The following is a 12,393-nucleotide window of genomic DNA, read 5'->3' on the forward strand; positions in this document are numbered from 1 at the left end:
GACGCCTTCAGGAGGACGTACCAGGAAGCTGTGTGGGAAGCCCTGAAAATCATCCTAGTCACAGCATTGGTCTGGGGATGACTCTACAGCACTAATTTGAGCAGAGTTTATTCTTACAATATCATTAAAGAGTTTCATTCTATCCATGTCCTTGGTATCAGCAAAGCCTCTTCTACCTCCACTCTACAAATATCCCTACCCCCTTACATACAGCCCACTTCCACCAGGAATCCTTTCTACCCTCACCCTCTGAATAAGCTCCACACACACCCTTTCCCGAGTTGCGTTTCAGGGCTTGTCTTTGTTTGCCTTGATTGCTAAATCTTAAGAGCAGGGAACACATCTACAGTGACATGGATATTTGCCACATAATGGTTATTTCTTAAAATTCAGTTAATATTTATCCTGATGAAGCTTACAAACCCTGACACACAACACACGACTCATCCTAAGGCAGCAAATCCTCATCTTTACAAAGAAAACCTAGAGGTACCAACCTTAAGAAGCATGCACCATGGATCACAAGGAATATTCTGAGCATCAAAATGTGCTGGAAGTGGAATCTTCCCCCCACTGAAATGACTTAGGCTAAAAGAAGACAACCAATTCCCCCCAGGGACAAAATATGTCTTTCTGGGATGCTCCTACAGCAGGGGTGGACAAAATGCAGCCCACCAAGCCATTCTATCCGGTCCATGAAATGAATGAAAATTTATATTTATCTGCCCCTGGCTGCCCATCATGCAGCCCTTGATAGCTTGCCAAAACTCAGTAAGCAGCCCTCCACCCAAAATAATTGCCCACCCCTATCCTACAGAATGCTACAGCCCTTAAAATCTGTAGAAACCCAGAATAAAAGGCTTTGTCCCAGGTTACCTGTTTTTAGCCCGAATTAATACTTTGCCCTAGGACAACACAGACTAATCCAAGTGAATTGCCATTCAAGGTGCGTTGGTAAATGATTGTCCTGGTCTGTTTTTGATAGGACTCAAAAGGTGAGGGGAACTGATTGTCCCAGATTAAACCTGTTGTCTGGTTTTAGCCTCAGATTAATTTTATATGGATTCCTCTGAGATTCCTGTCCACTGAAGATAGATCCATTTAACTCTCTTGTTTCCCTGCTGCTTCTCAGAGAGCCACTGTGCTCTAAAGTCAAAAGCATTTACTAGCTTCCTTTCCCAATCAGAACCTGAAAAAACATAAAAAACCCTGCAAAACAAGAGAACATCTCCACCGCCACCAGCCAGTGCAGTCATAATGGGTTAATCATTGATTTGATTTGATTCATTGTAAATCGCTGAGCTAGAGGTCTGCACCCAGCTCCAAGGAGTGGTAATCATGTTGAATTCAAATGAAGTAATGTTTGCTGAGGAGCTCAGGTGTTAACATGTCCTAATTGGGGGAGGGTCTTTGAAGAGCAAACACAAGCTGCAGCCCAAATGGTATATAACCAACCAAAAAGTAATTGGGCTCTTTTTTCTCAAAGTCCTAGCCATTTCCCTTCCTAGGTAAAGCAGATGCTCTAAGAGACTAGAATGGATCATCTACACAGCTTTGGGGTTCAAATGACTCTTTACCTTCAGAAGAATTACCAGAGCTCCCAGGACTGGTTCTTCTTTATCTCTTTTGCTGCTGACCTTAAAACCACTTTCTTCATCTTCTTCCCTATTTGCTTTCACCTCTGTGAACCTGTGGGCATCAGGCTGCTCTGGGTAGCTGTGGTTGGGGACTGGCTCAACCTGGTCTTTAAATGGTAAGTATGTGCATCTTGCTGCCACAAACTGGCTCAGGTTTGTGCCTATATTAAAAGACAAAAGCACATGGGGGAAGGGTACACCTGCTTCCTAATACATATGCTTATATGAATTATTAATATTGCATGCTAAATGTGCTGGTTGTTATGACTTGGATGTATTAATAGGGCTGCATATGTAGCTCATAAAGGTGTAGTTTCAGGCCATATTGATAACTAATTACAATATGTATGTAATAGCAGTAGGGGACTGCCTTGCTGATGTGTCTGGGATACTGCTGCAATCTTTCCCCACTCTCAATCACATTCTTGCTCTTATGGCATCACTTCAGACTCTCTCATGAGAGACTCAGACTGGCTTCTTCTTTCTGGGAGTTACTGTCAAAACAACAGAAGCTAACACTGCTGTGTTGCCTATGTCCATTTATACTGGGGTGTGGGAGAGACTGCTAGCAATTGAGACCCCTGGTCTGGAAGAGCTCACTTGACTGGCCTCTTGTATGGCAAGACTGGCCTTGGTTCCCCACAGATCAGTTATGCTCCTAGCTGATCCTGTATTGCCTAGGACCCCTTGATCCTTTTTTTACACTTAATTGGGAAGACTTGTAGTTCAGCAGAGAGGGAAGAGCCATAGAAAGGTGGCTGGTTCTTGCAACAGATCCTGGAAGAATAGAGCCTCCTGGCCAGTGTGAGGAGCAAGCCCTGGAAGTTTGCAGGAAAGAACTGTGTGCTGGGAGGGGAGGAGAGGGAGACCCTCTTGTTCAGTTTTTCTCCAGGGCTTCTTAAGCTGTCAGTGGAGGTGCTGCAGGAGATGGCTTCTTGGTGGAGAACATGCCTGGAGGGTAGTAAGTTCTGATACAAGCATGCTTGTAAATAAACCCTGAGAAAAATGAGATGTGGTTAATAGTCTTCCAGGAGAATTTGGGGAGAAGCATAGCCCACCCTGCCACAAGCTCTTTGTTCACTACAAATGCAAAATGCTTGCTAGCTTGGGTGGGTAGCAGATGCCCTCATGCTTGTGTCCCTAACTCTTGACCACTGTATGGACAAGCCTGGTAGGACTTGAACAACCATGCAGTATTTAAAGATGGGAAATCCCTACTTTGTTCCCAGCTGAATGAAACTAGCTACAGGTTTCCCTTGCCAACTGCTGGGGTTAGGTTCCTGAAAGTTCCCATGTTTGACAAAACAGTGGTTGGCAAATGGCAGGTGGCGAGCTGATGCATGGCCATGGAAAACCATGGTTACTCAAAACTATACTGTGGTAGCCAGACTGGTATATAGAATATTAAGCGTGGATGCTCAAACCTGTACTTGGCAAGCTGAAATGTCTGGCTTAAGCTGGAAGATTCTCCCCTTTTTCCCCACCCCAAGTGAGAAGTGTTGCCAAGCAGAGTGAGGGATTTGCCTTCCAATCTGCAGAGATTGCCTCCTTGATAACCAACTTCTTCTGCTAACTCAAGAACAAGTCTCTTCTGAATAACAAGCTGGCCTTGAGTAGGAAGACAAAGTCTGCATTTGGCAGCACTTCCATTCCATGCCTGAATACTTGTGCTAATAAAGATTTGGAGCAAAAGGGATGAGATGTCTACAGATTTCTACAAAAGTAGCGCTGACCTTGACTGATCTGTTGTATTTCACTTTAGGATTCTCTTTGGGCAGAGACCCTACTGGTGGGTCCATGAGACTAGTTACTATGGCAACACCTCTACCCCAGTGATCCAACAGTACCTTCTTACATGTGAGACGGGGCCAGGTAAGCAGCCCCGCTTGGCAAACCCTTTGTGCAACTTGGTCCAAACCTCTTCCAGATGCTGATGGCTTTGCCAGTGTCAAGTAGCTCTAACTCCATAAGTAGTTGTAATGAGTTCAGTGGGAGTGGGATTAGAGTGGAATTGGATTCATTAGTCAATGTGGATAAGGACTTGGCTTGAATTCAGTTGGCCAATAACCACAGATCAAAAGCAATACAGGATCAACTTGCCAGGATTTAGTCTAATTAAAGCTGTTTCTTCTCTGGCACAATAGCTGGAGCCTGCTGGTGATTTATGAGACTAGGACTTTTTTCTTGTTTAAGAGGCTAGCTTTCAGAGGCACTCTGCATGCAGAGTGGGGTGTAAATTGGGTTAGAATATCTTGCATCTCTGAAGGTTGGACCTCTCATTCTTGCCTATCTGTGAATCTAAGGCAATGCATACACTACTGCAAGGTGGGGTAGTCTTTGCCCTGAGACCCTCTAAAGCAGTGGCCAGTCTTGGCAGGGAAGTGGCATGTGCTCCAGGACAAACAAATGACTCCAGGGTGGATGGAACCTGCTAAAACTGCTCCAATCCTAGATCCCATGGCTGTGGTCTGGTGGAGGACTCTGGAGATTGAGGCCTTGGGCATGTTGGTAATAGCTGCAGCCTACATTGCTTGAATTCTCTTTTGGACACAGCCTGGCTGGGCAGCTCTGGAGATCAAGTCCTCAGACTGTTGTTGTACTTGACTTCTACTTCTAAGGTTGGTCAATGGCCAGCTGGTGACCTTCTTTTGGGAATAAGGGCAGGGACAGACAGTTGACTGATTGTCAAAATCATGTTCCAGGAGAGAGGAGATGGGGAGAAATAAATGGCTCCTTCCTGGCTGCCCTTGCCCACATGCTATGGTTCCTATTCAGCCTCTCACTGGGGTGGACTGGCAGTCTGGCTAACCAGACTAATAGCTGGAACACTTCTGTTGCCTCCCCTGGAAAAAGCAAAAAGCCATTAAACAAGTGGCAGCCACTGAGTAAGGTATCATCAAAGCCTGTGACTGTTGAAGGAAACTTGCATAAACCTGTTATGAACTATTAATGCCAGTATAGAGAGCCTGCAGCATGTGGCCTCCTGATGAGTGGGCTGGGTTGAGCTGGAAAAAGCAACTGGATCACTTGCTTCTACGTGTGGGTCAGACGATCCTGCAGACAGGGAAACAAAATGGGGTGTTCTCTTTCCCTGGAACTCACCAGTGGCTCTTCCATCCTCTCTTCTGCAGGCAGCCCCTCGGGCCATGCTATGGGCTCAGCAGGCATCTGTTATGTGATGGTGACGGCTCTGCTCCATGCCTGGCTTCAGTGCCTTCACTCCTCCTTCCAGAAACAGTAAGATCCCAGCTTCTGCCTTGTCCTGGGTGCCAGGAAAAGGGCTGCAAGGCAGGAAGTGCAACCTCCTCCAGCTGATCAATGCAGTGAAAATTCTATTTGCTTGGCTGGGGAGGTGCCCCACTCCAATCTATAGCACACCTCCCTGGCAGGGCTGCTGCCTGCTAGTCTGCCTGGGCCTTGGTGCCTTGCATGTAGCATGTGCAGCCTCCCTCTGGGAGGAATAAGAGGGGCTCTACCAATGGATTTGACCTCTTTCTGCAATGAAGTGATGGGCAGCATGTTCTGATCTCACGGCCACAGGGCTGGGCTTAGATGCTCTCCACAGCCTGGCTGCTGTAGCTGTCTCTTGAGCTGCTCTGCAGACCTTGCTTGGTAGGGAAATGACTTGACTTGACATCCCTCACACCCCATCCCTGCTGAGTGCTGTGCAATCCCTGTTGCAGGTGCCTGCGATGGGCACTGTGGACAGCATTCTGGGGGGCACAAGTGTGCGTGTGTCTGTCCAGGATCTTCCTAGCTGCTCACTTTCCACACCAAGTCATTGCAGGAGTAATTTCAGGTAAGTCTCCTCTGCATTTGCTGAAGGAGCCCATGACTTGCAGGCAGCACAAGCTGATGAGACCAAGAGTGCACTAAATCCAGGCTATAGTCCTGCAAGGAAGCAAAAACTATTGCTGGGGTGGGGTGCAAGCCTGAACTGACCAAGTCCAACCTAATGCAGGGGCGGTTGATCCAGATAGGGGATCTTCTACTCCCTTAGGCATCCCCCAACAGCAGGGATATAGCATCTTCCCTCTCTGGGTGCAGACAGTGGAGATCTTGTTCTGTCAGGGTGAATGCTGGAACTGCTATAGAGCATCAAGCCCCATGTCTGTCATCTGGGGGCTCCAGCTCAGTCTTTGACTGCAAAGTGATTGATTTGCAGAGTCACTCTGGGGCTTGCAATTGCTCACTCTCTGAAGTCAATGGGCCCCTTCACAGGATGGCTGCTGGCTAGTATCACTATCATGTGGCTAGTCCAGCCATGTAGAAATGAGGTCTGATTTTTGGGGGGGGGGCTTCTGCTAGGGATGCTAGAGTTTATTTCCTTTGGGGTCCAGTTGCTGCTTTCCTAATTGATGCCAAACCCTGCTGTTGAGTACACTCTGCCATGGCTTGTAGTGCAGTTTCACATAAGGGCATGGTAACTAGGTAAAGGAGCTGGCACCTGTTCCTGCCAGTAAGGGAAGACAGCACAGCTGGAGGAACAGTTTTGCTGACTCGAAATGGCTTTTCCCTGTGGCCTGGGAAGGTCTTTCCTGCCTCCCCCGCAATCAGCAGACAGACCCTAGACAAGTTAGCAGCATAATGACTGCAACCCCTCTGACAGCCAGGAGTTGGCAGGAAGGCTGAGACTGGGCCTTGGTTCCCTGCCTCAATGTGTACTCCATGTCTGATATTTCCTTCTGCAGGCATGGCAGTGGCTGAAGCTTTCCAACACATCCACTCCATTTACAATGCCAGTCTCCGGAGATACCTGGGCACAACCCTTTTCCTTTTCAGCTTTGCCCTGGGCTTTTATCTGCTGCTGAAGGTTCTTGGTGTCGATCTGCTGTGGACCCTGGAGAAAGCCAAGAGGTGGTGTATCCAGCCGGAGTGGGTTCACATTGACACCACCCCGTTTGCTGGCCTCCTCCGGAACCTGGGCATCCTCTTTGGGCTGGGGCTGGCCCTCCACTCCCAGATGTACATGGAAAGCTGCAAAGGGAAGCAGGGCCAACAGCTGCCCTTCCGCCTGAGCTGCATTGTGGCCGCACTCATTGTCCTGCATCTGTTGGACTCCTTCAAGCTGCCCGCTGAGGTGGAGCTGCTGTTCTATGGCCTGTCTTTCTGCAAGAGTGCAGCCGTACCTCTGGCTGTTGTCAGCCTCATCCCCTTCTGCATGTCCCATGTTATCAGGATGCAAGAGAAGAAACTTGCATAAAAGCGTTGCATGTGCAGGACTTCCTGCCTGTGGGTCTACTTGTGACACTTGGGTGGTATCCATTTGGTGGCACTAACAGAAATGATGCAGACTACTTCTAGTCTGGGTTTTGGTTTTCCCTCCTGCCACAATGTGCACGTGGCTGTCCAAGTGGGAAGAAATCCACTTGGGCTTCAAGCAAACACATTTGTTGAGTTTCCTCTTGGAAGGGATCTTAGGTAGGGGGTTTTAAGAAAGAAGGGGGGGAAAAAAATTGTGGGGGGCTCATGTATAGAGGGCTCCTGTAAGCCGCAGCAAAGCAGAGCATTTGACTCTAGTGGAGTGCTGGCTTGGAGTCCTCGCACCATGCCACTCCAGTTCTGTCACTGAGCCTACTACAAGTATACTACCATAGATCTTTCACCTTTCTAATGCACATGTATCCTGTTTCTATTCCACCACGCATTTGCCTTTTGCTTGTAACTACTGTATGATCTATTTAACATTGACTTCATAAGACACAATATTTATGGTCTTCTACTTCCTAAGAGATCTGAGCTGTGGCAGTGGCTGTCTAGTATCACTCTATTCAATGGGGAGGGGGGGGGTCACCTTTCTCCCTACTCCTCACTAGGGCTAGGGCAGTCTTGTACCTGTGGAGTGAAGCAACCTGAAGGTAAGCTTGCTTGGGCACAGGGTCTGTGAAGCACATGATCTTTGCTGCTGCTGTTTGCCTACATTTTCTTTTCCTGTCACAGGATACAAATGGCTCCTTTCTGAGCAATAAGGTAACTAGGGGTAGGGCTAGTCCCACACTCGGGTGCCAGCCTACATTCAATCTATGAATGATGGCTGCTGCCACTGTAAAAAGGCTTGTTTGGCATATGTTTCTGAGCCCTTGGCTAAGGGACATGGCATTGAAATATTTGTTTCCATTTCTGTAAACCTGGATCCGCTTCTGAAGCGGACATCAGGGCAGCTCCTCACCAGGCACTCCTGCACAAGGTGAAATGTGTGCCTAGTTTGCACTAATAATCCAGCCTGCAGCAATCTGTACACCTCCTCAGGAGTGCAGGTATGAGGCCAAAAATTCTGTAAGACCACTTGGGGCAAAGGAGGGGAAAAAAAGATTAGCTTGATTTGCCCCAGAGCCTAGTTAGTATGCGCATTCAGGGACACAAACTCACCATTGAAGAAGCAGAAAAGAGAGCTCTTGCTACAGCGATTTTTTTCCCCCCCCCCCCCCCCCCCCCCCCCCCCCCCCCCCCCCCCATGCAAGGTTAAGCAAACTAATAAAAGGACACTGTTTTGTACAGAAATTGCTGGGTAGCTAATTTCTAAACTACCCCATAAGCGTCTGAGCCATGAGCTTCTGCCCTGAGCCTGGTTTGGGAAAGCAAAACCTCTGCCTAGTTTCACTAGAATTATTTTCTTCTCATTGCTGGTATGAGTATGACCAATTGCTCAAACCAACTATCTATTCAAATATGCTACTCTCCTAATGCATCTATTATCACAGTGACTTGAAAAGGGGTACAGCTCTTGTTGGGACAGTGCTTTGCCCCAGTGCCAAAAGGTCTTTTTTTTACTGCTGAACATTCTGGCTTTTTGGATTGGGAGGAAGCTGGGAGTTTGGGGATGAGGTTTAATGGTACTTCTGACTAAGTAGAAGAGCCCCTTTTGAGTGACTTGTGGTGTTTGGAGGTTTCCTCACATAGCTAGGGACAGACAATACATACGAACTAGTTTAAGTGATCAGAAACTGGTTTAAATCTGTAATAGAACAGACATTCAGTGCACATAAGCCTGTCTGAAAATGGCTGAAACTGGTTTGAGAGAAACCTGGTTAAATGTAGTATCATACTTAACTGATTTCAGTCAAACCAGTTCTTGCAAGGTCTGTCTTAGACCCCTTCCTAGTTTAACTTGAAACACAGTCCCCCCCAGTATCCTGCACCCCTCTGTGTAGGTGTTTTTGTTTTGGTTTTTTTCTTCCTCTCTCTCTTTGCTCAAGCAGGGATTCCTCTCTGCTGTCCCACAGCCAGCATGTGGTATGCTAGCTAAAGCTGAGAGGTGTACGTGTAAGGCAGACAGGACAGTGTCTGCTTAGGGCTTTTTGGAGCTAATCAACATGTCAGCTGGTAATGCCCTTCTGTTCCTTGGAAAAAGCACACCATCAAAACAAGAAGTCTCTCTCATTAGTTCAATCTCTTCTTAAACAACTAAGTGCTGTGCAACTCCCTGCTGGCTCCCTTGCTGGTCAGGAGCAATAAAGGGGGATAAGGGGGAAACCCCTCCCTAATCAAAACATCCTGTGGAGCATGGTCAGGCCTCCACTTTAGCTTAGCACTGGAAGGGAGGACTGCTAGAACACCCCCTGGCTTCTAGCCTGAGCCCCTGCAGACATGTACCTGCATTTCTTCAGTCCAGAGGGAATGCCTGTACACTTACAAACTGGTTCAGCTTAGCCAGGTTAGACTAACCTACAAAGATTGAATCAATTTAGGCTCAGACTTTTGAATGTCTGGCCATAGCCCAGCTGTCTGAGGAGAAGCAGTAAATCTAAGCTTCCCTGCTCTGTTTGAAGGAGGGGGGAGAGGGAAATGACCTTTTGTTTTTTCCAATAGTCTTGCAAGAGGAGTTTATGGTGTGCATAGCCCTGACCCTGCTTATCACAGACAACACAGTGCTGCTGGATATTGAGCTGTTTTCCTGTCTTCTGGATGACAGCTGCTAGTGATGATATGGGAAGCCAGCGTGCCCAATCAGTCTTGTTTGCACTAGCTCTTCCTTCCTGCTGCTATGGGCTTGGGCTTCCCTGCATGCCTGCCACTACTCACTGAGTTAGTAGGAGGGTTCTCTATATTATGCAGGTGACTTCTTGCTTCTCTGGCTCTTTGCCATTAAATGGTCTTTCCGACCCTAGAAATCTATGGAACAAAGTGGATGTGAGCAGTTTACCAAGCAGAGAGTCTCAGGGATACAGCAGCACAACACTGCTTTTCTGACACTTGGGTATCTGTCTGGTTTGGCAAACCAAGGATTAAATGTCATGAAAACAGCCTACTTCAACTACCATCCACATTTAGAACAGATACTGTGAAAATCTGCATACTTCTACCAGCTGCCCCTGAGCTACACCAACTCATGGCAGTTCAGACTTGGTGTGCCAAGTGTTGTATCAGCAATTGATAATGGATGTCAGAGAAACCTAGGAGATTGGCATTCTGGCTGTGCTTCTTCTAACCCCTCAGTCTTGACATGCAGGTTACACTCTCACCAAACTTGTCTTCCAGTTTCTGAACAGTGACCTCTATTGACTTGTCATGGGGTACATTTAGACCAGAAGCTTTACTGCACAGTAGACTAATCCTACTGTGCAGTAAAGCATCACCATCTACACTTGTGCACCATTTACTTGGAAGTAAATTAGTCTACTGTGTAATTAGCTACTACCTATAAATACAGGTAGTATATTTGTGCCTAGGCAGCAGGAGACCTCAGGGGACAGGAAGCGCGCGCGCTCTCTCTCTCTCTCTCTCTCTTCCCAGTCTTGGTGCTGCTCAGCTCTCTAGCTTCCTGCAGGAGCTGGGAGCCAGTTGGTGGTAGGACTAGGGAGCTCTCTGACCCCTGTCTCAGCTTGGTGTAGGGCTGGCAGCTATGGTGGGTGAGCAAGGGCTGGGAATCCAGCCCTATTTTGTCAACCCAGAGCAGCTCTGTGCAGTGTGGAGCTGACTGCTCCAGGGAGCAGGCAGGGATTGGATTCCCAGCCCTTGCCTGCTCCCTGGATCAGCCAGCTCCATGCCAAGCAAGGCAGCAGCTGACAGATCTCTTGGGTCTGTGCCCACTAGAACTAACCCCATGCCCCTTACCAGCCCCTAGGTTAGCACCTCCTGGAGCTTCTCTTGGCTGCTGCAAGGGGGCAGAGCAGAGCAGGAGCATAGATGTGTTCCTGGGAAGGTTTACTGTGCAGTATTTTGCTGCATAGTACGCCTACTGTGAACTAATAGCATGTGTAGATACACCCATAGTGGGGCAGCTTTCATTCTTTCTAGGGGTGACTATATACCTCTGAAGTTGCCATAGTAGTGCTTTAAATTGTAGAGATGCCATCACTGTCTATCTGGTCCAGATTTCTGGCTCTGGGAATATTTTTGATTTGGGTCACTTAGGATCAAAGGCCTGGGAGGCAGCACGAAGGTGCAGAACTGCTCATACAGACAACTTTAACTCCAACCAGAGGTCACCATCTACCTGCTGCATGGTGCTGGGGTGCAGGTGATAAGCAGGGATCTGGGTTTTCCATTTCCCATGGACAAGTGGAAAAAACTACAGATTTTCCCTCTTTATCAGAGAGAATGCAGATTTCACCTTTTAGCAGAGAAATCTGTGGATTCCCTGCTTTCATAAACAGCTCTGCAGGCTGGTTGAGCTCCAGCCTGCAAGAGCTGTTTACAAACAGGGTGGGAAACCCCCAGCACTGCCCAGAGGGGAAGGGCACGGCCTGAGGCTCTCACTCAGGCATGGCTCTGCTTGGCTCAGCTCTGCCTCTCTCTCTCTTCTCCTGGAGCCTGTGAGGTAAGTGGGGCTTGCAGGGGGGTGGGGGCCCCTCTGGCAGGGTTGGAGGGTTGTAGGTCATGGCTGGGGGCACCAGCAAGGCTGGAAGGGAGCCAGGAACCCTGGTCCTGCCCAAACAGGCAGCAGCAGTGGGAAGCCGGGTCCATCCTGCTTCTGCTGCAGCTGCCTGCTGTTGGGGACAGGGAGCTGCAGAACTGGGTCCCTGGCCCCATAGCTCTGGCAGCTGGGGGCCCCCTCCAGCAGGTCTGTAGGTTGGCGGCAAGAGGCACAAGTAGGGCAGAGGGAGCTGTTGGGGCAGTGAGGGGCACTAGCTATATTCACACCAGTAAAAGGGAATAAACCTGACACCACTCCCCTATGCAGTATTGTAGGCAGCCTGGACTTAGGCTGTAGCAAGTACACTGTTCCTACTAGAGCCCATATCATTCGGTGAGAGGCTTGGTAGCTGCCATTCAAATACTCCTGGTTCACAAGCTTCTTGCACCTTTAATAAGACACTTTTACTCTCCTGTTCTGTGCTCCTGTCATGCTAGGCCTTTCTGAACATGTTCCTCCCCAGCTCTCTCCACCTTGCAGGAGGACTCCAACTCAGCCATGGTAGAACAGGTGCAGCTTTCCATGGCCAGCACAGTAATCCAGGTGATCAGCCAGATCAACAACTCCTAGCCCCTCCTGCCATTCTGCCAAAGCTGCATAGGTTCAGGAGTGGACTTGGACAATGATGGCCTGGAGCTTTCTGCCATGATGAAGATGATGGGCAATCACTCACTCACAAGTAAGACCTGTCTTCCAGTGAGTCCACAGGTGGCTCCATAGCCCAATTCTAGATCCACATGTCTTGTCACAGTGAGGACAGGTGTTTCCAGGAGGGATGGGCACTGAGTTGCTGTGCTGGAAGTTCTGATGTTCTTTTCACCTGTTCCTCTTCTGCCTGTTGATGAGCCTTTTCAAAGTGCTAAGATTCCCCCCCCCCAAAAAAAAAGAAGTCATCTTCCA

General features: G+C 48.4%; 1 protein-coding gene across 1 annotated transcript; it reads left to right on the forward strand.

Moving 5' to 3' along the window:
• Window positions 1–1,532: 1,532 nt before the first annotated feature.
• On the forward strand, window positions 1,533–6,880 carry LOC149866729 (glucose-6-phosphatase catalytic subunit 1-like). Its single transcript, XM_090041165.1, has 5 exons — window positions 1,533–1,753; window positions 3,400–3,509; window positions 4,769–4,874; window positions 5,321–5,436; window positions 6,329–6,880. Exons 1-5 carry the CDS (start codon window positions 1,536–1,538, stop codon window positions 6,838–6,840), a joined length of 1,062 nt encoding a protein of 353 aa, XP_089897291.1. The 5' UTR covers window positions 1,533–1,535; the 3' UTR covers window positions 6,841–6,880.
• Window positions 6,881–12,393: the final 5,513 nt, after the last annotated feature.

The sequence above is a fragment of the Crocodylus siamensis genome, chromosome 4 (assembly GCF_052110815.1).
Source record: "Crocodylus siamensis isolate JL-2025a chromosome 4, ASM5211081v1, whole genome shotgun sequence".
Classification (NCBI taxonomy): Eukaryota; Metazoa; Chordata; order Crocodylia; family Crocodylidae; genus Crocodylus; species Crocodylus siamensis.

What these genes read in the sequence shown, in the direction of transcription:
- LOC149866729 (XM_090041165.1), top strand. Translation starts at nt 1,536, where the DNA reads ATGGATCATCTACACAGCTTTGGGGTTCAAATGACTCTTTACCTTCAG. An exon ending in TACATGTGAGACGGGGCCAG is followed by an intron (nt 3,510 to 4,768) that starts GTAAGCAGCCCC and finishes TCTCTTCTGCAG; the next exon opens with GCAGCCCCTCGGGCCATGCT. An exon ending in CATTGCAGGAGTAATTTCAG is followed by an intron (nt 5,437 to 6,328) that starts GTAAGTCTCCTC and finishes TTCCTTCTGCAG; the next exon opens with GCATGGCAGTGGCTGAAGCT.